At 37.7% G+C, this 26115-nt stretch overlaps 1 protein-coding gene across 1 annotated transcript in view; it reads right to left on the reverse strand.

Annotated features, from left to right (window-relative positions):
- Window positions 1-26115, reverse strand: part of CNKSR2 (connector enhancer of kinase suppressor of Ras 2) — a 191008-nt gene that overhangs the window by 132784 nt on the left and 32109 nt on the right. Inside the window, exons 2-4 of the mRNA XM_042810178.1 lie at window positions 24822-24985; window positions 12413-12615; window positions 3015-3102 (exon numbers count right to left, since the gene is read on the reverse strand). Of these exons, the coding sequence (XP_042666112.1) occupies window positions 3015-3102; window positions 12413-12615; window positions 24822-24985 (455 nt within the window). The remainder of the gene's footprint in view (window positions 1-3014; window positions 3103-12412; window positions 12616-24821; window positions 24986-26115) is intronic.

A 26115-nucleotide genomic window follows, 5' to 3' on the forward strand; every position in this document is an offset into this window, starting at 1 on the left:
TGGACTTCTGCAAGGCCTTTAACACGGTCCTCCACCACATCCTTATCTCTAAATTGGAGAGATACTGATTTGAAGGGTGGACTATTAGGTGGATAAGGAATTGGTTTGAAAGGTCACAGCCAGAGGGTTGTGGTCAATGGTTCTATATCCAGGTGAAGGCCAGGAACAAGAAGTGTTCCCCAATCTGTCTGTTTTGGAATCAATACTCTCTAACATCTTTACCAATGACATAGATAACGGGATCAAGTGTACCCTTAGAAAATTTACTGATGACACCAAGTTGAGTGCTGCAGATGATACAGCAAAGGGATGCCACCCAGAGAGACATTTATAAACTGCATAGGCAGGCCCTTGTGAACCTAATGAGTTCAACATAGAAAAGTGCAAGGTTTTGCACTTGAGTCAAGGTAATCTCAGATACGTACAGAGACTGGGAGAAGAACTCCTTGGGAGTACCCCTGAGGAGTACCATAAGCTGAGAAGGGCTTATGGTTCCTAGTAGGGGAACATGAGCCAACAGTGTGCACTTGTAGCCCAGAAAGCCAACAGTATCCTGGGCAGCATCAGAAGAATGATGGCCAATAGGACAAGGGGGGTGATTATTCCTCTTCTATGCCATCATGAGGCCTCATCTGGAGTACTGCATTCAAGTCTGGGGCTTCCAGCTCAAGAAAGAAATCAAGCTTTTAGAGAGGGTCCAGAGGAGGGCCACGAAGATGATCAGAGGGCTATAGCACGTCTCCTGTCTAGACAGAATGAAGGAGCTGGGTTTGCTCAGTTTAGAGAAGGCTGTAGGGAAACCTCATTACAACCTTCCAATAGCTAGAGGGAGATTATACACATGAGGGAAATAAACTTTTTACATAAGTAGATAATAATAGGACAAGGAAGAATGTTTTTAAACTAAACGAGGAAATATTTAGCCACGACATCAGGGAGAAGTTTTTCACTGAGAGGGTGATGAGGTACTGGAACAGGTTGCCCAGAGAGGTTGTGGACGCTCCATCCCTGGCGGTATTCAATGCCAAGTTGGATGGGACCCTGGCAACATGATCAAGTATTCAACCTAGAATCCGGCAACTCTATGTGCAGCAGAGGAATTGGAACTTGGTGATCCTTGAGGTCTCTCCCAACCCAAACCATCCTGTGATATGATTCCATAAATAGCCATCCACAAAAACAAAGGCCTGTGGTCTTCTTCCACAGCCATTGCTGCTGGCATCTCTGTTGCAGTTTGAGACAGAATGAAGAAGAGAAGTCTGGCATTGATTGCAAAATGGCTAAAAGCACAAGACTAGCAAGACACCCCCCCTTGTCTCTTGCCCAGGCACCAAAATGCACCCTTGCTAATGTGATCTGTGGGGAGAGAGCAGACCACGTTCCGTTTTGCACACCAAAAAAACATCAATCATATTTGAAGGAAAAAATAAAACTAAAAAAAAAAAAAAATTTCCAAATTTGAGCACAGAGGACTAGCAACACTACTCTTCTCTAAATCAGAGAGGAAGCAAACCCAACTAATATTTGGTATTATATGTATTTATCAAAGCATCAGAGAAAAATACATTGTTTTTATAAAAGGGAGAGTAGTGTCATCAAACAAACTCACACTAAGGGTACATAGGAGATCTTTAGCATAGACCAATTGAGTGACAATAGACCGATACTTCTAACAACTAGAAAAAAAAAATTCTCCCTAGCACTCTTAGTCCTACCCAGCCCACCCTCTCCTACTTCTATAATCTCCAGTTTCTGAAGTGCACTCACTTCTGCAAAATTCTCCATATTGGCATTGGTGCTTCCCTCATACTCTTGCTGAACCATCAGGAGAGCCAAGTCTCATCCCTCTGCATGATGGGCACTGTTGCACTGCATGCATCTCTCTTCTTCCTCTCAAGCACTGCCTGTTCCAGCACTGAACTTCAGCCCAAAGCAAGTGGATATGCATACAGAGGGAGGGCCAGCAGTTCACAACAGATGGCTGTGACCTGCCCCTGCAGCAGCCAACAGAGAAGAATTTATCCTGACATTTGTCTAGAGAAATGGAATACGAAGCCAACAAGCTGCGTCACAATCTCAGCTGAAGGAGGATAATTTGGGTCCAATAAACATTCCTTGTTCTGCTAGAAATAGTTGCTGTAGATAATCCTAGTGGGTCTTTCCCAACCTTCATGATTCTATGAAATAGAACACCAAAAAACTAGGAAAACAATGATATAAGATAGTACCACATCCCTCCACAGTTATCAATAGTAGACAGATGAGTTGTAACCTCAAAAATACTTGCATCAGAGTACAGGATGATGCTTGACTGAACAGAACTAGTTTAATTTCCCAGGTTATTCTTCCAGCATTCAGCATCAACATCAGAATGAACTCGCAGCAAAGGAGACTTTTCACTTCCCAGCAAAGATAGGGACAGTTCTAAAGCACATTAGTGAGAAGAAAAAAAAGGATGTAATAGGTTCTCTAAAATGTACTCCAAAATGAAGCCCATTATGAAAGTGTTTCTCAGTGTTAGCTTCTGTATTTCTTAAAGCATGCGCAGAAGTGCATTCTTTATTCTAGCCTAACAGGGACATGTTATCTTTACAGGTGTGTAGATGATATGAGCTGCGTGAAGGAGCACATAACAAAGCTCCTCCACGCATACATGCACACCATGTCAACCAGATAGTTAATGAAAATCTCAAGACAAAGTACAAGATTTCAAGTATACAAACTATCAAGTACACTTTCAAGTATACTACTATTTGACTATACAAATTTATAGTAATGTTATTCAACCCAAGATGAATTTCACTACTGAGATAGGCAGGGAGGACATGAAGGATGCCCAAACTACTACTATAAAATCAGGAAGCGGAATTTTTATAGAGAATTTACAAAGCACAAGTATTTCCTTCTTATTGTTAGACAATAATATAGACAAAGAATAATACATGACAGTGTGCACAAGGTAATGGCCATTTACTATTACAAAAGATTAAATTTCTAAGTACATGCTTGCATACCTGTTGTACAATTGTTGTCAGCTCCAGACAGAGTTGTATTACGTTATTTCTTGTTACAGAGTAATCTGTCACAGCAGCAAAAGGTGATCTAAAAAGAAAGAAGGAAAAAAAAAATGCTCAATGACACTGTCATATATCCACTTGTTTCAGTGGCTCACAATGAACTTAGCGCCCATAGGACTTTCTTAATGCATTTCTTTTCTAGTGATATTAAAAGCACAGATAATACTAAAATCTATTATTAAAATTGTAAATTGCAGGATACATATCCACGGAAAATGTTCAACTCTCCTTGTTTTTTCTTCCTTAAGAAGCTTCATTTATAGAAGCATAATTTCTCATAGTCTTTCAGCGCATTCCTGAACTACTTTCACACCCCTAGAAAAAACATCCCACATTGCCTTCGGCAGTTGTTTGGGAACGCCATTACTAAGGTGCCATTTTCACCTCTGATATGGATGGTGCACAGATATGAATTGCACCAGGAAAGTATTTCACTGACTCACTGCAATTTCCGGAATCATGTCTGATGTCTAATATAATTACTGGAGGAACTCAAAAGAAGCAAAAGTTTTATCCAAATGAGAATGCCATTTAGAGCCAGAGATGAATCAACACTCAAAAACAGTTACAAAGGATAAACTGGAGGCACAGCTTAACATCTCCCCACACTGTACCACAGTCAGAAGTGATTGGTGAAATGAAAAATGTAATCCAGCACTTAAAGAAGTCACCTACATGCATCCTACACCTTAAACGTCATGTCAGAATGCTTTAAATGATTATCTACCTTGTCTAGAAGCTTGCTTATTTTCTGGAGGCCCTGCTAAAACATATTTGGTTAGTGAGGCTGCAGTCCTCTGATTTTTGTGTTACAAATCTGTCTTAAAATATAAACACAACTTGATCTATTCTGTGTACTCAAGAAACAGTCAAACTAGGCAGGGCTGGAATTTTCTGCAAGTGAACAGTTCTACTCCACCAGTGTTGCAAATGAGGCTTTTACAGACATTATTACCATCACAAAGATGACATTTCTCCATAATACACTTGCTTCAAACATTTAAAACAAACAAACAAACAAAAAGGTGGCAAAGTACTGTGTGGAATATAATGTCTGAATAAATTAACAACAGATCATGCAGTATATAGATCAAGTATTTGAAGAGAAGTGGCTTTTAAATAATCTGGATCACTTGTCCTTTCCCAATTGTCACAAAATCTGGGAGCATTTATATTCATAAAGAGCTCCCAACTTCCTAATCTAAACCTAAAGACAAGTTGCCAGTACAAAGAACTCTGCTACAAGCATGTCTAAATGAGAACTATGGATACAGTTCTACTGATTCTTAGTAGTTTTCTAAAATTTTTTTCTGTGTGCAAAGTTGCTGAACTTTTAGTACAGGCAGATTTTGCCAACAAGCCCATGTGAATTTTATCTTGTTCTAGTGCTCTCTTTCTTCTCCAGAATTTTAAATCCTGCCCTGATGGTTCAAAAAATGACATGAACTCTGAGGCGCATACTCAAGACAAGCAGATTTAATTTGATGTAATACATTATACAACAAAAATATATTTTTTCTACCTTTATTTTCTAGGGAATTCAAAAATAAAATTACAGAAATAAGAAGTCTGGCAGAGTTTAAGAACCATATAAGCAAGCAGACAGTAGAATCTTGGTACGTAGCATGTAGATAAGTTCTGAAAGGTGCCTGACAAAAGCCATTTGACACAGAGCTGTAATCAAAATTGAAAATGCAAGTTTTAAACTGTACAGTACATACAAACTACATAGCAGGTTTACCTACAGTTACAGAGTATTACTGAAGTTCAGTTGATATGAGAGCTTATTAAAGGATGAAAGCTGACTGTATTTCTTGGTTACGAACGATCATCGTGTTTAAAAAAAAAAATAAAAAAAAATAGTGCATTAGCCAAAATGTACAAAAACACCCTTTTTCCCCTTTTAAAATTGTGGCTGTTGAGGTTTTATATCTACCTGAAACCTTTAAAAAGGTCATGTTAACTTATGAACTCATTTTTACTTAGAATGAATGAAATCAAACCAGCAAATGGCATTCTTTTACTTTAAGTATGGATGTTAATACAATTTGATCCTCAAATTACACAACTGGAATCTATTTGACATTTCAAAGCCTCCAGCACTGCTCTAAACAAAATCGCATGGTAGGCTTTGGCTTCTAAAACTGTATGATTTTATCTCATACTTTTACAATTTAGTTGGTTTCATGGTTCATGAGGAAAATAATGACTTTTTTACCATCATTGCTCTTAGTGAAGAACGTTAGAAATGCCCCAAATAAATTTTAAAGAGGAGGCAAAGAGACTGAGACATTACTCATTTTTATTACACTGAGGTTTACACAGTGAAGATTTACTGAAAACAGCATGGAAAGAAGTGACACATGGGTGGCAGCAGAAGGGAGAAGCTTCCTAAGAAACATGATCCTTATTAAAATATTTTGAGAACTGATTAATTACTTGGAAGGATAAGATGACAGGTCCTTGTTTCCTATGGAAGAGGTAAGGAGTCCTCAAGCTACCTCTTCTGTAGTTCTCTGTAGCTAATAAACTGATTCTCACATGGCAGTCTCTGCCAATGCTTCTATGGGATATTGCTACAAATTGGACCACTAAAATTGAAATTCCCTCTTCACCCTCTCCCCAGTTCAGTCCACTTCACTGGAGGTAATCGGCACACACATGGACTACTGCAGTAGGCAACTAGGATAGTAGCAAAAACAAAAGCCTCTCCAAGTATATTTACTGTCAAAGGATACTTATTTTGGTAATACATTCTGAACCTCAATTTCAACCATGAAAGTCCAGCAAGACTTGATATAACAAAGCAGTTTCAACATAAACATCAATAGAAAAGTCATTATGGAATCGCTGATTTCATAATAGATACACTGTGAAACACCGAAAGCTCCTCTTCATTAATATCTGATTTTAAAATGCATTGTTTCAATACAGTACAGAATTATTGACAGGTCAAACAGAAGTGAAGATAAATCCTACATACACCTTTTCAATTGGCTACTCCAGCACCTTCCTTCTCAAGACTTTAAAAACATACCAAGTTAGAGGAAATCCTTGTTTAATCAGACCACTTTTCTCCACTTTAAAAATATATATGTATTTCTTAAATGGTCTAAACCATTTCCATCAACCTCTAGATTTTATTATTTTCTTTCAAAAGTCTTTTGAGTCCCTTGGACCTTCAATTCTCAAGTACTTCATATGATTACATAGAAGCAAATTCCCTGTGAATAACTACAATATTCAACATGCATTTTGTTCAATTTAGGGTTCTTTAAATTAAATAAGAACTAAAAACTATCCTGGTATAAAGGCTATATGCTGTCCCACTTCCTGCTGTGGCATGATCCTTTGCCTTTCACTGCCTTGTTTCTCACAGGCTTTTCAAAATCTTTTCCATATACGTTTCCATATTCATTGAACCCTCTTCTCAGTTCCTCTTAAAAATTCATTATTTCTTCCCTCAAAAACTCTCACAGATCTTTTCCTTTTTGCCACACGCACATGAAACGCTTTCATAATTCTACAGCACATGTATGTTTCATGACCATGCATGCTAGTGATGAGGGAGCCTCTTAATTCTTCCATTATGTGTACCCACATTGTGAACCTGCACCATGCTAGACTTCATATATTCGTATTCATGTGTTGTAGACTGAAAGCCACTTGACAGAAAGTGCATTATTTGTGGGGTGAATCACTGAAATGTGGTTTCTCTTTATTTGGGTTTTCATTTGTTTTCCCAGTGCCATCCTTGCACAAACCAGATCTACCTTGTCAAGTAATAATCAAGCACAGCTAACAGTACCATATTGAGTCCCTTAAAGAGGAGGCCTCAAACTAGTAACAGCTTTTGTAAGAAGTTAGATGCTTGCAAACATTCAAGCCTAATTCTCCCAATAAATGGTCCTCTTTACTTACAATTACAGAAGAGTCACACAATAAACATAAATGAGGCTCATTCACTGAGAACAATGAGATGAAGAAATCCAACAAGACACACTTCACCTACAGTGTAAGAAAATGCATGCACTGTGTCACCATGGTGAAAAGAGGGGGAGTCATATATGAGTGGGAAATGCATTCTCCTAGCACAGTACTTTCATGCAAAGCATATTAAAAGAGTGTGCTGAAGGTGACCACCTAGAATTATTCATACGTAAACAAGAGCATCTACGTAATTGCAGGCTATACCCTGTGCATAACAAAGAATCAGTGAACAGGCTCAGTCTGTTCTGCTATCCAGACTTATGCACTGAAGCATCCAAATGTCCATAACTTCAGGCACAGATTAGAGCCTACCTTAACAGGACTGCAGCATATATACAAGTGCTTTGCTAAATATTAGCAAGTACTAATTGCTAATATTACTAACCTGGGGTTCAGAGTGAAAGAATTATACCTCATAATTCCGTGACTGCCCAAAAAGCTGATCTAAGATAACAGGAATGTCTTTTATTCTGAAATTTTACATTTTGTTACTTCTCTCAGCAATTTGACCTGCCTCTTTTATAGGACCAACAATTTCTATTTGCAGTAGGACTTTTTGTTCATTCATGTGCCGTTTTGCTCACGTATCAGACCAGAGATAGCAATGGTAAATTAATCAAACTCGTGCATATTTGTCAGCCTGCCAATTTTTCTCCAGCCACAACTCTGAAAGACTGGAACTCGAAAGCTATTTCCACAATATATCTTTGCTCCTATTACTTCGACTTCAGCCTAATCCATAGCAGCAGTTTAAGATTTTATGGGGATATATGCCAGGGTGAAAAACAAGGGGTACAAGAGCACTGCTGTGAAAGTCACACCAAATAGCTGCCCTAACAGACAGCTGAGTCAAAAAGTACAATTAAAAAAAAAAAAAAAGTCCAGTGTTCTCTGGCAAATCCTAATCCATGACCATGAAAATCTAGAACACAATACCACATGCAAAACTTCCTAGTAGTCGATCATATTTTCTTAATTTTTTAGAAAACAAATGAGATGTGAGAACAGCACAAGAGCTCTGTCTTAATCATAAAGGTACTTATAAGCTGCACTAAACTCCAAACTCAAAAAAGCTCTGGATAGTTTTCTGGAAACACTGTATCACTAGTTTTCATTTCATACTTCCCTCTGGACAAAAGCTTTGAAGTTTTCACTGTTGTCACTGAAGACGCAAGTGAAATACAAAAAAAAAGTAGCTTGATTATCAACATAGAGTGAATTCATAGTGCTTACAGTTCAATAAAGCCTCAAATGAATGGCACAATTTAGAAATTTCGCAGAGGCAGTGAACACAGATGCACACACAAAGCAACACTCGTAAAAGTGGTTTTATGTAGGACTGTAGGTGCATAAGAATAAAACATTACCTGGGATTGAAATAAATAAATATGTCTAATTTCTGTTTAATTGCACAGGTACCACTGGACACAGTACTGTACAGAAAAATACACTTCTATGAGGCTAGAAATAGCTTTAAGCCATAAAACTGGTTTATTCATGCTTTGAATCCACAGTAATGGACTCACAACAGTAATTCTACTTTAATCATACATTAAAGATTTTCTTTCTCTGGCATACCTCAAGTTTAAGTTTGGCTTGAGGGATCTACAACTTCTACCTCAATTCTTATTTTTAGATAACTTGAATGCATTTTTCAATAGCGTTTTTCCTTCATGTTTTCTAATGATTTTCTTTAACTATTTATTCAGTTTATTTTTCAGTTGCTTAACAGTACTCATCTTCCTCTTGCATTTATATCAAATAATCAATTTGCAGAGAAGTAAGTTGCCCAACTTTGAAGGTAATATTACGTGCACCGTTATTCAGAAGATACAAAGAAACACATTCACGATAACTGTTGTACATAATCTCAGCAAATAAAGTATATTGTATAGAAAGCACTGAGGTTTCAACCTCTTCAGGCTGAAGTGCATGAACCTTGTAAAATACAGAAGAATTTCCAGGAACCCAGTACACCAAACAAAAGAAAGATTCAGAACGATAGCATCAATTACTATTTCAAAGATTACAAGATACAAGAACTACAGGAACAAAGACTGAAAATAATAACTATCATCTAGCTTGAAGTCTGGATCGCCTGGACAGCTCCTCTCTTATTATTATCTAATTCCTAAGAAGTATCACTTCACAGCAGAGACATTTAGACGCCAAGTCATTCAGAACAGCAGACAAATAGTTTGTTGCTACAGTGTAGAGTATGTATTTCCATCAGCTTAAGAGCTAAGTTGCGTGTCAAGTGGAAATACATCATGCTTTCAGAAAAGACTCTCAAGATTTTCAAGGAAGCTCAAATCTAAGCACCCAGATGGCTTGCAAAAAAATTGAAGATTAGGGAAGGAGCATAAAATAAAAATTATTAAGACAAAATATTTTTTTGAAGATTTTGTGCTTTGAGAGAGTAAAGGGAAATTGAAATGAGTCTAAAAAGCTTAAGGGCATAATCTATTTGCGTGATGACAATTTCTTTGCAGAACATAATTACTAGGGAGTCATTTCATGCCCCTAAAAATTCTCAGCCAACCTCCTTTGAAAACAGCTAGAATTCTCTGCTGAAATTTCCAGTTCCTTAGTGAAATTAATCTTGAAGACCTCAAAACCTCAGCAGTAAAAGCTATCTTAATTTCCAATAAAAACCTCTATCTGTGACATACATCTGAAAGTACAGCTGCTACAAGCAAAGGCCTGGAACAAAGAGCATTCTTAGATCAGCTCCATACTGTGCCACTATAAGAGCTACAGTGAAAGTAATTCAGCAAATCACAACTTCTACAGTCTGTTTGATAATTGTACCTGGCCTCATGTATCATGGCTATTATAAGCAGCGAACATCCTATGGAAACATCATAAAGGGAGGGCTTGCTTGAGCAGCTGGCAAAGCAGGACTCATATGCTATCATCATCATTCCCCACGCATAAAAAAACCTCATCATTGCATTTCTAGGCAATGTGAAGCTGCTGCTGGCTGCATTTTCCCTGTGTGACCTGTGAGGCAAATCGACACAGGCACAATGGAGAATGGATGTTACTATAGAGTGGATAACCCTAATAACCAATTTATACCTCCAAATGGTTTTCTCTTCCCTCTCATACCCTACAGACGGAACTGGTGTTAGGCACCAACCAAAAGAATTCAGATTTGGCCCAGATTTTATAGCAATAGCTGTGCAGAATGAAATTAAATCCACGTTCCTGACTTCAGATATTTAATATCTAAAATCTTACTATCTCCCCCTAGTGGCCCCAACATCTGCTCAGAAAAAAATGTAATCAGCAGAATGCTGTTGTACTTCAGATGTTCCATCTTCCTGAGAAAGATACACTCATTGGCCTGCTCTCACTCCAGCTTGGGGATTTCACAAAAAAGGAAGAACAAACGTAAACAAGAAAGCTTCACATTCTCATAAATCAGAATCGACTTAAAATGTTACAGAAAACATTTGGCAGCACTACATGTTTAGGCTACGCAGAACATTAGAGGCACTTTCTCAGAAATCTGAATAAAATTAATACATTGCTTCAAGGAAACCTCATTTGCACGCTAAACACAACATTGCTAAAAGCTTTCACCATTGTTGCCTTAATTTTTAATTTCTTGGAACTCCTTGGTTTGATCAGCTTCAGATAAATGCATAAGTCATTTTGCATTTCATTTGAGAGTAGGATTCACATACACTTAAAAAAAACCAAAACATTTCAGAGATCTTTCTTCACCAACACTACAACTAAGCAGTTTACAGGAATACATTCACACATTAGCACTCAGATGCAAGCTTTTTTTTTTTTTTTTTTTTTTTTTTTTAACTGTTATTTGATCAGCCTTCCAGAAAAAAACAAACTAGTTGGCAGAACAATAACTTTTTTCCAGTGTTAAATATACATGAAAATCTACTTTTTAATTTTAGACTATTGAATGCAAAATATTATTTCCAATTTTTTATCCATTGTCCACAATTTAGATGAGAAAACAATCAAGGTCTTTTCTAAATGGAACAAAGTCCCAAACACTGATGTGCTTATGCAGAACATGATTTCATACTATTCCTTCTGTTTTAAAACTCAGAATGACACGCTACTCTCTGCCAAAAATTGCTTGCAGAAAAAAAACCAAACAACACGAGGACTACAGGTCTTCCAGGTCAAAGCAATAGGTTAGAGGTAAAGCTAAAAACAAATTCCCAATTCTTCAACTTCCAGTATCTAACTCTTCCCACAAAGCTTAATCATTTCTCTGCATATCTAATGTTATGTGCCTAGGTAGAAATGCAGGAGCACATCTTCATTTTTGAAATCTAAGGGAAGGCTAGAAAGGAAGGTAGAAACTCTGGTAGTTGGAGTCTACTGAATAAAAGAGTTTAAATTTCAGTTAGGAAATGGAAGAGATTCCTGTTTCACCTTACCCTTTCATAGGGAAATCAATTATGAGACAGGAGCCATCAATTAGATACAACACAGCAAAACCTAGAGAAGTAAACCAAAACAGCTCTATTGGATTCTAAGAACTACACAAAACTCATACTCTGAAAAACTTCAGCTGCTGGGTAAAAAAAAAATTAGATACTCACTAAAGGCACATCTTGCAAATCAGGGTAAGCATTTTATTTTTCATGATAAAAATGCTCTGTGATGCATTCTCATAAAGACAGGGAGACTCATTTCAACTACTTCAGGAGTTTACATGATCATCTTAAATACCCGCTTATGACTATTTCTATCACTAGAAAATTATCAATGCAGGTATACTAAAGGAGAGCAGTTAACCCTGCTCTCACATATTTTCTAGCTAATAAAATAAGAATATAAGCCCATTCCAGCTGCATCTACAGTTCTGAGGTATTTCACTGCAGTTAAAAAAAAAAAAACAAAACAAAACAAAAAAGCACCAATAGTAATTAAAAACACAACCAACACAAACTGCAAGACCACACACACACAGTAAAAGTCTATATTTACACATACATTATGAAACGTACGACTACAGTTTCGCCAGTTTGATTTTGTCAGAGCAAAGAATCTGATTTTTTCAGGTCAATGTATTATTCTATATTCTTAACGAAATATGCAGAAATCCTAATCATGTCAGCCTGGTGCTATACTGTATTTCCAGAAATGTGTAGGATTGCAGGGAATTTGGAAGTATTGTAATGTTATCAGAATCATGTACTGACAGTTAAATAACAAGGAAAAAAAAACTGCCACAAAGTTCTTCTTAGAATTTGTGAGTGGATTCTGCTACTGTGTAAATGTCTACGTTATGTTTTTTAAAGAGGCTGGGTTTTCAGCATGTCCATGAACTGGTTACCTGTGACACATATGGGATATTTTACCTGTCCAACCAAGCCAGGAGACTTTTAGCAGCTCCAATGAGATCCACTACTGATGTCAGAAAATCATTTGGTAATTTGCGGCTGGTCCTTCCATCATAGTGACCACTTCTCCTCCTCCCAGTGATGAAGTTCTGCAGATTTTTGGCAGATGCATTCAGTTTGTGTGAAAGAGTTTTCAGATTTTCTGTTTCCAAACCATAGTTCTGAAATTAAAATAGAAAAAAAAAAAAACAGAAAAAGAAACTTAGCCGTGCTACTGAACATGAAGTACTGAGAACAGCAAGACTGATCTCCTTCAAAACTTAACCATTCCCAATAATTAAGGTATAAATACACCCACTCATTAGATTTTAAATGTATGGCATGTTCTGTTTCTAAAGTGCATAAAAATAGAACAAAAGAAGAACAAAATTATGAGTGATCTTTTAGATGGTTTAAGTGAGCTAAGAAAAAAAACATCTCTTTCTAGTCTGGAGAATTGATTTTCCAAGCAGTAGACCCAGTAGTTCTCTCAGTAAATCTGACAGTTACAGAGCAGCCCCTTCTGCCTTCAGTCTCACTGATTCCTAAGACCATGTAAGAAAAGAGGGCTTGCAATTAGCAAAAGCGAACAGTATGAACACAGTGTAATATCAGATTGCTTTTATTGGAAGCATGTTTATTATCTTTTTTTTAATTCTTGTTAGCAGCAGAAGATCAGCATAATCACAGACCAAAGAACACAGTGCTACTTTGCTCAAAGTCTGTCTTGCCCATTTAGAGCTGTAAACTTTGCTTCCACTTAAGACACAGCTCCTTAAGCTGAAATTACAGTCCACTACTATGCAGCAGATACAAAAACAATTTTGCAGAAATATTAACAAATACTACTTGAAAATCCTTCAAATGCACTGAAATGGCACTAGAGAATATCCTAATTTAATGTTCTATTACAATTTATTACAGAAACAGAAGCAATTTGATAATTCTAAAATAGATGTTTTCCTCACAAATGCGAAGAGTACTAGCATTATTTAAAAAGAGATCTTTTCTTCCTATTTTAAATAAATACGCAACTGTGGAGACTTGAGCTTATCATTACCACAAGAGATGGGAGTGCTAAAAGTGCTCCTTGCCTAAAATACATCACAGGGTTATTATGTGGCATGGCTAGAATTTCATCTGAGGTAAGAGCTACTTGCTACTAACCAAGGTGGATGAAGCGGGATGCAAAAAAACTGCCTCAGCTACACACCAAAAAAAAAAAAAAAACACATTTCCTAACAACACTCCCTCTCTCTCATCCCAGACTCCCTGGTTTGGTCACCATACTAATCTGTCTACAAGAAGGGATGTGTTTACCAATTCCAGTCTAAGACTACTGAAGCTTATTACTGTGATTTTTATTTTTTTTTCCTACAGGCAAGGATTTTTTTTTTCCTCTCTTGTCTGTAGGAAAAAAAAAAAAATTAAAAAAAAGATTATTTCCAGCAGTTGTCATTCTCCTAATCCACACCATTTACTAAATCAACTTATCTACTCTTTAATTACATAGGGACTCCAGGAAGATTACACTGTCATAAGACCCAGTAAACACAGAGCCCCTAACCCTTCCACAGTCCTAATTCCAGGACAATGCTGAAATACTGCGGAAAACAGAGACTTCAGAATATGGCTTGGATGTATCTCCCATCCACATCCTTTCAATACCTGTAAATTGAACACACTTAATAAGGAGTCACTACAATGTCAGTCATCTTTCCCACTTCTGGACTCAGCTTAAGAGGGAAACAAGCATATGCTAAGATTGCATTTTAAAAATCTCTACAGCAATATCTGAGAACATCGTATTTTAGCTAACAAATGGCTTTGTGGGAATGTTTATAACTGCACAGTTTCTGCGTAGGCACTGTCCGTTGCCACCTCATTCAGTTTCCAATTAGACAGTCGGTGCATTTGGGCAATGACTTTAAATATTCTATAGCAATTATACAACAGATAGAATTAGGCCATAAATTAAAAATTTACAAGATGAAAACAATAGATTAGGAAAGAAAAGTAAAAGATACTTTGTTGTGCAGTTAAGCGGCTCGTAATTAATAACTTATTAAATCCGCCCAAATTAAAGAGATAAACATCAAATAAAAACAAATTTGTTTTTCCTGCAGTTTTCTGTGGTTGCTGTGGTTGAAAGAGCTTGATGAAGATGTAGGGCTCAGGAATAAGCTGGAACAACAATAAATAGAACAAGTTTTTTTTAATTTCCCTTCTTCTTGAGCATCTAGCTTGTTTGGATGAAGTAATTAATCAGAAAAGAAATTAAGTCTACTCTGTACAAAAAATATGTCATGGAAAGTTTCTTACAGATCACCTTTCTTGAGCAAACTCAGAAAAGCAAGCCTACCACAAGACAACATGTATTTAGAGTCATGCTCACATTCCCAAACACTGAGAGGAATGACTGCAAGCTACAGCCCTGTCATAGGTCTCCTCATGAAATTTCCTTCTTTCTGATGCACAGAAAAGCAGAATTTCTTAATTAAGGTGTTTGTCAGTGGGAAGCCAGTGGTTATCCAAATACTGTGCTCACATTCACCCTCAGCAACTTGAGTTCTGTCACACAGCACCTCTAACTCTTGTCACACTCCAGGTGCCTCAGTATTACTGTAGCTTTCACAACAGGGCCTGTATTTCAAGTTTCCTAATCCCGTGGCACCATTCCTTCTGTAATCCAGGGGAAAGTGCTGGAAGGGCTGCCACAAGCCACGCCAACCAAGGGCGCACTGATCCCGAGCCAAAGCTGGGCACAGGGCCCACAGATGGATGCCTACGCCACAGATGGATGTCCATGCCAAGGCCCAGGCTTCAACCTGAAGCTCTCCCTTGACAGCCCTGAATTACTTCACCTCTTTTTTCCTCCATCCTCCTCTCTGCAGCCTGACCTGCACCTTGCCAGTTCAGAGAGGCGAGCAGTGGGTAGCACCCAGCAATGATGGTCTGTGCCTACTGCAGCAGAAGCTCAGGTCAAAAACACCCAGGCCTCAAGTCCCAGCAGAAAGAAAATCATCAGTAAAACTAAAACAGTGAGCAAGACAGTCAAAAAAGTATTCTGTGACAGAATAACAGGACACGTTTGCATATATGCTTCTTTAGAAAAGCAGCTCCTATAAAAGCTTAGTAGTCTCATTGATGTTTCAAGTGATGACCACGTACAAATGTATTCTCTTTCCTTTTCGAGACATCTTTTTTCACACTCAGATACATGGAAATGAAGGGACAATGTTAATGACCACAAAGTCTGTGTCCAGATACATTCACCAATACTTCTTGTTTTCTTACTGCAAAAAACAGAGGGCTTCAGTTGGTATCTAAGCTGCATTCAATTTAATCATTCATTAGGAATGGTGCTGGTTTTGGCACAGCCTCCACCTGCAGTATGAGACAGATATAGGCAGGGGTGTAAAACAGATATAAATTTCATGCAGAGTAATACAACGGCTGCTCTGAAAGTAAAGCCTCCTATTTTAATATGTTGGCCCATGTCAGAGGCGGGTGTTGGTGGTATGGCAAGAAGAGGCTGAATCTTCCAAACAATATTATGCTATATTGTGTTGCTGCATGACAGAAGGCAGCAGAGAGGCAGTCTGACTCAATCACATCTGACATGGAAGTACAGATGAAGAAAAGAAGTGGAACTGAATTCCTCCATGCAGAAAAGATTGTACCCACTGACATTGGCACTTGCATAATGTTGATAGAAACCCAACAGTGGCTGCAAGCACAGTGAATCAGTAGGTGGTGTTTCAGCAGTAGCAACAGCAGATCACCTCCGCTAGTGCAAATTTTTATAAGCTCAACATGCAGACTCTCATTCATTGCTTGTGAAAGTACATAGCTAATGGTGGTGACTATGTAAAAAAAAAAAAAAAAAGGCGTTCAGGCATTCTTTAAGGGAAAATTTGCTTCACCAAATAGAGTTATTGTTCTCCTTGTAGTTCTGGTAGTTTCCATAGAGGCATTACTTTTGGAGCAAGCTACATATTTTTGGGCATCTCTTTTTAAAGAAGCCTTCAATGAGAAGGCTCCTAGAACAGCAGCCAAGCTAACAAAATCCCCACTTGATATATCACTAATATTTCCAGTCCTCATTAAAATTAAAAAAAAAAAAAAAAAAAAAAAAAAAAAAAAAAAAAAAAAATCCAATGTGTCATGTGTTTCAATACTGGGGAAAAGGTTGTTCAAATAATTACTGCCAAGTTCGGTCTTACTTTATATGTGATCAAATACTATTAATAATATGCTTCTTGTAGACATACAGTGTTTATCTCTAAGCAACGTAAAAAGATAATTGCAGGCAAAGATGACAATTCTTTTGTTTTTCCCTACTCTGTATTTAGCCTGCACTAACGCAAGTTATAGTGTCATTAGCCAAGATAAACTTATAGTCATTGAAAGAAGCATAAAGCAATCTGTGTGCTTGTAGAGATTACTAGCAGTAAGGCAAATCTATACATCTGCTTTCTCAATGAGGAGCCACAAAGGAAGAGTCTCTTCAGACACCACCCCGAACAGAAATGGCTCTAATGGCATCTTTTCTCACAATCACAAAACAAGAACTTGATGAAGCTTAAGTGAAATAGCTTGTCAGCAGGTGTTTGAGAGAAAGGTGGTGAGAACTATTAATAGGCATTTTACCTACTAATTACTTCTCTGTGGATTCACATGGTAGTGATGAATTGTAGCTCTTTTCTTTACATGCTGACAAGCAGCAGCTGTAATCACTAGTGATTAATTTTGATTATTTTTTATTGGTGGGGAAAGCCAGCCTAGCCCTCTCTCTCTGCCCATCCATCCTTGCATCAGCATCACAGGCTAGAAAGAGAGTTAAGTTACCAAACTTTGGAAGTGAAATGAACTTTTGGAGGCAAGTTTGATCAATAACTAAAAAATAAAAATATCAGATCAGAGCTCAATTTCTTCTTTCATTAAATGCACTTAAGCCTTTATAGCAGGTAAGTACATCTCATATTGCTAATACCGGTTAGAAAGGAGAGCATTTCTATCTCATACAGTGCTAACAATTTCTGCTGGCTCAGACATGGTGACTAGAGGCTGCTGACACACTTCAGAGTATGCCACCACTGTTGCAGTGCAACACAAAGACACAAAAATGTCAAGTTCAAGTATCAAGAGAATTCCATGTCTGAATTCATCACAATATACTATATAGATATACTCACACTCCAACTACCAAATCCAAAAATTTCTTACAACATGTGTTCTGATCAGAACTTTTTATGAATCCACAAAAGCCTACATATCCATAAACACAAAGGCCACATTACGTTCAAGAACATCATATGATTCCCACAAACAATCCAAGAGAGAAAAATGAGCATATGGTTCTCTCTGCCCCTCTCTTTAAATAGCTGGTTCTTCTCTTTCAGCCCAGAAAGCTGCTGGAAGCCATATGGAGTGCAAGGCATTACATGACCAGTGTTGATTCTCACTGAATTGACGCAAGATGGGAACCAAGGCTACTACTGCAACACTGATTAACTGGGACAAAAGGAAAATAAGACGAGCACAGCAGACACCAGTGCTTACTTCAATCAGCTCTGCTGCCCCCTTGGAGAAAGGCTGCTCTTACTGTACAAGCTACAGAAAGTAAAGGATTATGGTGACAAATATTTGCCACAGAACAATAAGCATTATTTTTTAAAGAAGGAGAACAAAGTTGCAATCTCCTGAAAAGACAAATATTACAGTCTAGGTTGCTGTATACTGTACAATATATAATGTGTTAGGAAATAAAACATCTCAGTTATGCTTGGTGTCTTCAATTAGTTTGGGCAGCAATCACAAGGATGAATTCAAGTTTTATTTCTAACACAATTTTTTCCCCCACTTATTCACAGACTGATGCAGAAGCTGCAGGTAAAAATAGCATAAGGCTATAGAAGTGGAGTTAAGATAACATAGGCAAGTTTACATTTGTTCCTCACTATTTTTCAGAGCTCTCATCTTCCAAATTTAATTCTTGAGACACATGTCTGCATGTAATATTCATTGCTTTTAAACAAGCAAACTGGAAATGACAAAGTTCACAGTCCTCTATTCCTAGGAAGCCTGCAGAAGTTCTTAATAATAATCAAAATCTCAATAATAATCAAAACTGCATCACAGGGATACCATGGCACATGGCAGCCATTTCAAAGCCATGCCTCAGAATTTGGGGTGCTAAAATTTTCCCATGAAAAATTCTCATCTTCTCCTTCAAAGTTGTTTTTAAACTAAGTAAAATCCATCCCCTACTGAACCTCATTCTCAAAAACATTTGGCTAAACACATCCCACAAATTATGAGGCAGTTTACAAGATCAAAGTTGTGAACAACTGAGAACACAGCTTGTCATATGGATGGTGCCTTATGTAACTTTGTACCTCATCAGCTCTGCCTACAGCATTTCTACATATATTTCTAACAACCTTTCTTCCAGAATCATGAAATGCCAACCCTAAGGTTGTCCCTCCTTGGAATAGCACTGACATATGGGACAATGCACAGTCCATACAGATTTCATAAGTAGAAAACAAATACATAAGGAAACAAAGCCAGAACATTCAAATGACATTATATACTGCAGCTATTAAATATATACTGATTAAAAGACAAATGGTTTCAAAGAATACAAATATTTGTCCTAAGTGTTTGCAGTCAGGAGAAAAAAAAAAAAAAAAAAAAAAGTCAGGTGCATGAGAACCCAGGAAATTTTAATAATAACTATCAGAATAATAACTTCCAGAAAAAAAAAGAAAAAAGAAAGAAAAAAAAAAAGCAGTTCTTTTTCCACAGCACAATCAAGTAACACATCAAAAAGCCAAGCCCTAGTTATGCTTTGTAGCACTAATAGAGCAATTATGTAACTATGCTCCTTACTCTTATTCAATCAGCAGATTCTGCAAGACCAAGTGTTCATTATGTTTTCTTTGTTTTCCAACTTTCTCATGTAATTTTGTCCTTAGTCAGCCAGGTCCTCTTACTTCTCTAGAATTCAAAATAACACTTACGTATTCAGTTACATGCAGTTCCAAATTCTTAAACAGCTAAGGAAATAAGATCAGTCTTTTTCAACAGGCCTGCTTTTAACCAAGGCATCTATTTTGCACTTGCCTAAAATTCAGAATAACCCAAACACAGATCAGAGGAAGGACATTCATTCCTTGCATATGGACATATTTACTGCCTTTGGCATGCCACAGGGTTTACTGCAGTTCTGCACAAAAGATTTACTAACAGCTACAAATATCAGCTATCAGACAGCCTTTAACTCATTAGTTTTATTGATCTGGTTATGGACCTTTGATTGAGAATTTCCTTCTTCATAGTAAGTTATTTCAGGCTGAAGACAAGGCAGCAGCTGATAGATAAGTAGAACTTCAACTTGCAAAGGGCAAGAGAAAAAAAAGGGCAATTCTTCTGCCGTGAGCATGCAGAATATTAACAATAAATCCTAACTACAGTATAAACAAGCTTCCATTCTGGAATGAAGCATCCCTCATTTAGCACTACAGGGTTTAAGTCTAATACTCACTATTACTGACAAAGTAGCTCTAAGATTTGACTAGTGATAAGGGCAAAGGAAAGGATTTTTGTGTGAGAAATGGCAAGAAGATGATATTAAGATAAAGGACATAATTCTTACGAAAAAACTGAATCACTCAGGGGGTGAAGTAGATCTATTTTTCACATTCATTTGCATTTAAACGTTTTGTATTAGTGGTAAATGACAAGTAACGTCGTGTTATTAGCGCACCCCAACATATTCTCTGCCAAGTAACATTGCTGTTTCATCTGCCGCAATCTCTCATATTTACAGACTGAAATATCCAGTGTGTAATGACTTCCTGTGAAGTCACAACCGATTTAAGTAACCAGTATGAAATGAGAACTAAAACCAATATCCTGTATAAAGCAAAACCATTTTGTTTTCCTTTTAAGTAAGAATATCTTACTTAATATATAAATTCAGGCTTTCTGAAAAATATTTTTGCAAACTCACAGGACTTTACTAATTTCTTTTGTTTAAAGAAAATTTTAAATAGTTCAGAAGTCATTTGTGAAGTTTTCTAAGTAGACTTTTCTTCACATTATATTTTTAAATATGGCCTCATTTTTAAAAATGAAATTTTTTTATAATCAAATGAAACTATTTTCATCTTCTTCATCAACCAAAATCACAGGAAACATAGCATAACAGCTAATTCATTGCAATTTATCCTGAATCTTTGCATTTGGTATGGAGTTTATTAGTTTACAAATTTCTGAGATGTCAAATATTTTTTTGAGATTTTGTCATGTGAATAAACATGCACATCCACATCAAACAGGAATCTAATGGTGTCACCAGTATGGTCTGGATTTCCTGTCTAACTGAACAAAAAGGGAGGGAGAAGAGACATGTCTTGCTAGAAATACTAGAAATAGAAACCTTGCAGGAGCAGCTCCATCATGATATTTTCTCAACGTCTGACCCAAAAACCACATAACATCTTCCTACCAATGAAATACCACCACAGACCTTCTTCTTTCTTTTAAACACAGAGCATGTTTCATTCGAGTTGCCCTTTCTGACATAAACTTTCTATTAAATTAAAAAAAAAAAAAAAAGAAGGCGGGGGGAAGCAAGATAATCTATAGAAGAGTGCAAACATACAAAACACATTAATTACATGGGACGCATTCAGCTGAGAAGGCATGCAATATTATTAGCAAGTGTGATCTGTAACAGCAGTAGCAGCTGAGCCATGTCTTTCCCTCCTCTCTAGTATCACAGGAAAAGAAAACCTGTGTATCTCACCCCCAGGATATTTGCTCTCGTCAACAGCACAGTATGGCAATTGTCAGCCAAGAGAGACTCAAGTGAGATGGTGACATAGTCCAGCATTTGTTCTCTTATCAGCTAACAAACACTGGAGGATCCCTTTGTTGCAAATGCTCATGACAGGATGGAAATACTGAGAGAGACCACAGCTACCTACCAACTTCTGTCAAAAAAGAACATCCTTCAAAGAACACTACCAAAGGTAATCACACATAATGAGCAACAGGACAAGAGGGAATGGCTTCAAGTTGTGCCAGGGAAGGTTCAGGTTGGATATGAGGAAAAACTTCTATGAAAGAGTGGTCAGGCACTGGAATGGGCTGCCCAGGGAGGTGGTGGAGTCATCATCCCTGGAGGTGTTCAAAAAAACATTTAGATGTAGTATTAAGGGACACAGTTTAAAAGGGAAATATTGGTGGTAGATGGGCAGTTGAGCTAGATGATCTTGAAGGTCTTTTCCAAACTTGGTACTTCTATGATTTTATGATAAGTGGCTCCCAATTATTACTGTGGCCAGCAGTTTGTCTTTTTAGTACTATTCCACAGCCTGTCTGAGGCAAGTAGGACCCAGGCCCACACCAAACATACTTGATCAGGTCCTTCATTTTCCTCCAGAAAGAAAACATTGCCCCACAAACTGCAGACATGCAACACAAGCAGCCAGTTTGCCATTTGCCACAACCACAGCTATAGAGCAGAAATTGTCAGAGGAAATCTTCTCCATAAAACTCCTTGGAGAGGGACAGGAAAGATGCATCTCCTAAGCACATCAGCTGACACAGAAGCTTCCCTCACCAATGGTGTCTCTGTCTTAAAAACCTCTTCCCATAGAATGGGAGCAGGAATGACTGGTAGGAGGGGTGGTTCTGCCCTCCTCAATTGTTCTTAGTTGGGGGGGGAAAAAAAAAAAAAAAAAAAAAAAGCCTCTTTAGGTGTTCACTCACCAACTCAGAGAGAATGGAGAGGAGAATCAAAAGCAATCTGTTGGACACGATTAGTACAGAATCAGAGATTATGCTCGCAAGGCAAAATTAATATTACTGTTTCTATCCCATCATACTATTGATCATTTCCAACATCGAATTAGATCTTAATTCACTTGGATCGAATCTGTGCCTCATGCCAAATTCTATTGTGAATCCTCTGTTAAACTCCAGTGTAACAGGAGAAACAGTCAGGTAACTTGCATTTCAAAAACCCAGCACAGTGACCACCTGCACAAGCAGTTGTCCTGTGCTGAAGATTTATAGGTTTAGCATTCTCATAAACATACAGTCCACATTAGAAGCTAATTCAGAAGAACAGGCAAGCACTAACCAGGACAGATACTTATTGATGCAATAAAAAAAAAAAAAAGAAAGCCTGCAAGTATAAGATCAGAATAGCCAAAAGGATTGTCTCTGAATTAAATTTCCTAAGAGGTTTATCCGATTGGTGAACAATAAATTTAAATTAAGTCCACTAAAATCAATATAACAATCACATTTTCTGCCCCTGAGGAGCCATCAGCAGCCAATTGTGAGACTGCAAAAGCCTCCACTTAAATTAGAAGTTGAAATCTGAGTGCTTGCTATTGTGTTTCAGTGATAAAGTTTTTTTTAAAAATCAACTCAGAAAAGCAGACAACACTATATGCCATATGGACCGAGAAGGTAGAGACTTTTTGCATGAATTTAGGATGCATTGCAAGCTTTCACTAGAAATTCCTTATTTTATGTACAATTTAGTTCTACATACTATTGTCTCATAAAAGGGAACTACAAATACAAGATGTGTCTGTTTGTCTAATGATAACATCTGTAATTATATATCCGGGGGGAAAAGGAAATTTCAGCTAATAAACAAGGTTCATTCTGTGAAAATAGGTTACATTTGAAAGAATCACAATCTGTCTCCCTTGGAAAGAACCGTCCTCAGTGTTCACCCTACCTTAGATTTTGTCTCAGTTAATTACAGTATTTCCTTTCTTGTTTCTCTTTGCACGGTCTGTACTTTGTGACTGTCTTCTTGTATGTCCATAGCAATTTTTATTTATTTATTATTTATTTATTTGGATTACAACTTTCCATCACTTAAAAATGGTGGAGTTAACATCACACGGAGCCACTCCACAACATAATGCTCTAGAGAAGAAAATCCAAAGCCTGTACAATCTTTGTCAATCCCAAAGATCCAATAGTATCATATTCAGAAAAGCTGCTGAGTACTGAGAATCCACAAGCCCTTCTAAGGAACCTTTCAGTGTATCATCTTTGATTTCCTCTACAGAGATTCGGCTTCCTTAAAGCTGCTGCTGAAGCTTGGAAAAATCATCCACATTAGAAACTACAAAACTCCATTTTAGGCAGTCAAGTACATCTTAACAGAGCTGTTCACAATTCTTTCTACAGCAACGAACGCAGACAGTGTGCCCAATCTTTACAATCATGCAGAAGTTCATAAGAACAGTGAAGTTAGCACTACACCTCTCACTGAGGGGATAATCAAAGTTTTGCATGACGTTACCTTACAGAAAAGAGCATTATCAAAATCCCTCTGCATTGAGGATTTATGTATTATTTACTTTTTTTTTTTTTCCACTCCAGTATCTCATCCTTTCTACTGTGAAATACAAGCAGGTAAATAATCATCTAAAAAATAATTTGCTATACAGTGAGGGAGTGCATAAAAGATCAGTGAAAAATGACATGGTTATATGACATGGTTAAATAACATGGTTAATGGTCGGGCCACGAAGATGGTGAAGGGCCTGGAGCATCTCTCCTATGAAGAAAGGCTGAGTGAACTGGGTCTGTTCAGCCTTGAGAAAAGAAGACTGAGAGGGGACCTGATCCAGGTCTATAAATATCTAAGGTGTGGGGGGCAGAGTGGCGAGGCCAGACTGTTTTCACTGGTGAGTGGAGACAGGACAAGGGGAAACAGCCAGAAACTGCAGCATAGGAAGTTCTGCACAAACGTGCACAAGAACTTCTTTACAGTGAGGTGACGGAGCACTGGAACAGGCTGCCAGGGAGGTGGTGGAGTCTCCTTCTCTGGAGATGTTCAAGACCTGCCTGGATGCCTACCTGTGCTACCTGCTGTAGGGAACCTGCTTTGGCAGGGGGGTTGGACACGATGATCTCTGAAGGTCCCTTCCAACCCCTACAATTCTGTGATTCTGTGATTAATATCATGAGGTTTTTTTGTTTGTTGGTTGGTTGGTTTAAAAGGCAGTTAAAGGGCAACTGGCACTCAATTATTACATTCTGATTTCTCTCATTCTAAGTATTTTACATTCCAAACATAGCACTGTCTAGTCTCATTGTGATTTTAGGTAGGCTTTTTTCCTACAAACAAAGATATGGAAGTCTTAAACCTCTGATGTAAATTTAACAAGCACTGTCCTAGCAGTAGATGTTGTTATCTTGACTCTGGTTTAAAATGTTAAACCGTTCATACATTGAAAAGCACCTGTTTAAATGTTTTTTAGGACTAGAAATTCGAATACACAAACTGCAAATATGCAAACACCATTCATTTCCTCCCCTTTCGCCCCAAGAAATTTACCAGTGCACAGAGCAAGTCTACTGCTTCCAAGATAAGTTCCTGATGGCCAATTCGTGTGACTCCAAGATCTTCCAGTTCTTGATGAGTAATACGTAGTAGCTGGTCGCCACTAATCTTCTCTCTCTCAAAATTCTTAATATATTGCTGCAAGCAATCATCAAGACCTGCAGAAACAGGATGGAAGAAGTAAAGAGAAAAGTTAACAATATTCTATACTGCCATAGGAAGTAATGAATAAATAAATACATACAGAGAATATTTGTCCTATCTTTGAAGATAAATATGTAAACATAATATATATTACAATTGTGATAAGTTATAATTTAAAGTTTTGGAGAGCTATGACAGCCATGCCTTTTCCACCTCTGGATGATACCAACTACTCCTGAAACTCAGACATAGCCCTGAATTCTTACAGTATACTGTGTTAATGAACATGCACCTGACAGCCTCTAGTAACACATATACTAGAAATGCCTCTATTTCATCCAAGGGGGAAGAGAGGGAACAAGGGAAAGGAGGAAGACTTACTGCCTTCTGCGAGTGCTGTATATACTATTATATTAGTTAACAGAATACTGTAAGAGTCTGGCAACAAGGGAAAGCAATTGTGCCAGAGACAAACTAAGAGGCAACAAGAGTGTGAATATATTTAATGCAATATATCAAGAACATTCATGTCTCTTATTCTCTCTCCCAGCACACCTCTGCCATGGCAGGTCACATGATGGAGAAGCACTACTGGAAATGCCATTTCCCAGAGACTTTCATGTCCACAGCCTTTTCGTAGGACTCTTGACTACAGTACTCCATGAGCAAAACAGCAGAATCACGTAGCATCAGATATGCTCTGATAAGTTTGTTCATACTCTGCTGGTTTCCTTTTGTACAGGATCAGGTTCTGCCTTGGGACCACCACAATTCTAGCTGTTCACTTTTCGTGCCAGTCCAACAATGTTTTGCCAACTACATTTTTTGCCTTGAGCAAAGAGCATTGCAGAGCATGAGGTAATGTCACAGATCTCTTCCCAACCAATCTGTGCCTCAGAGGATGAGCCCTGCCTAGGAAAGCTCTCCAGCACACGTATCTCCGTGCAAAGCGAATAAGAAAAACTTATATTTTTCAGGGAGTATGGAGGGGAGGGTCCATATAAACTTTAAATCAGACTGAATACCCCCTAATGGAGGAACAGGATTGCTACTGAGTAGTAGGCATTGGCAAAGTCTTGAACGAACTAATTTAGACATCTTCAGAGATGCCACCTTTCTGATAGTTGCTTTCAAACAACAGGGA

Source organism: Centrocercus urophasianus, unplaced genomic scaffold, assembly GCF_019232065.1.
Source record: "Centrocercus urophasianus isolate 14NV4802_14NV808 unplaced genomic scaffold, USGS_Curo_1.0 seq_12, whole genome shotgun sequence".
Classification (NCBI taxonomy): Eukaryota; Metazoa; Chordata; class Aves; order Galliformes; family Phasianidae; genus Centrocercus; species Centrocercus urophasianus.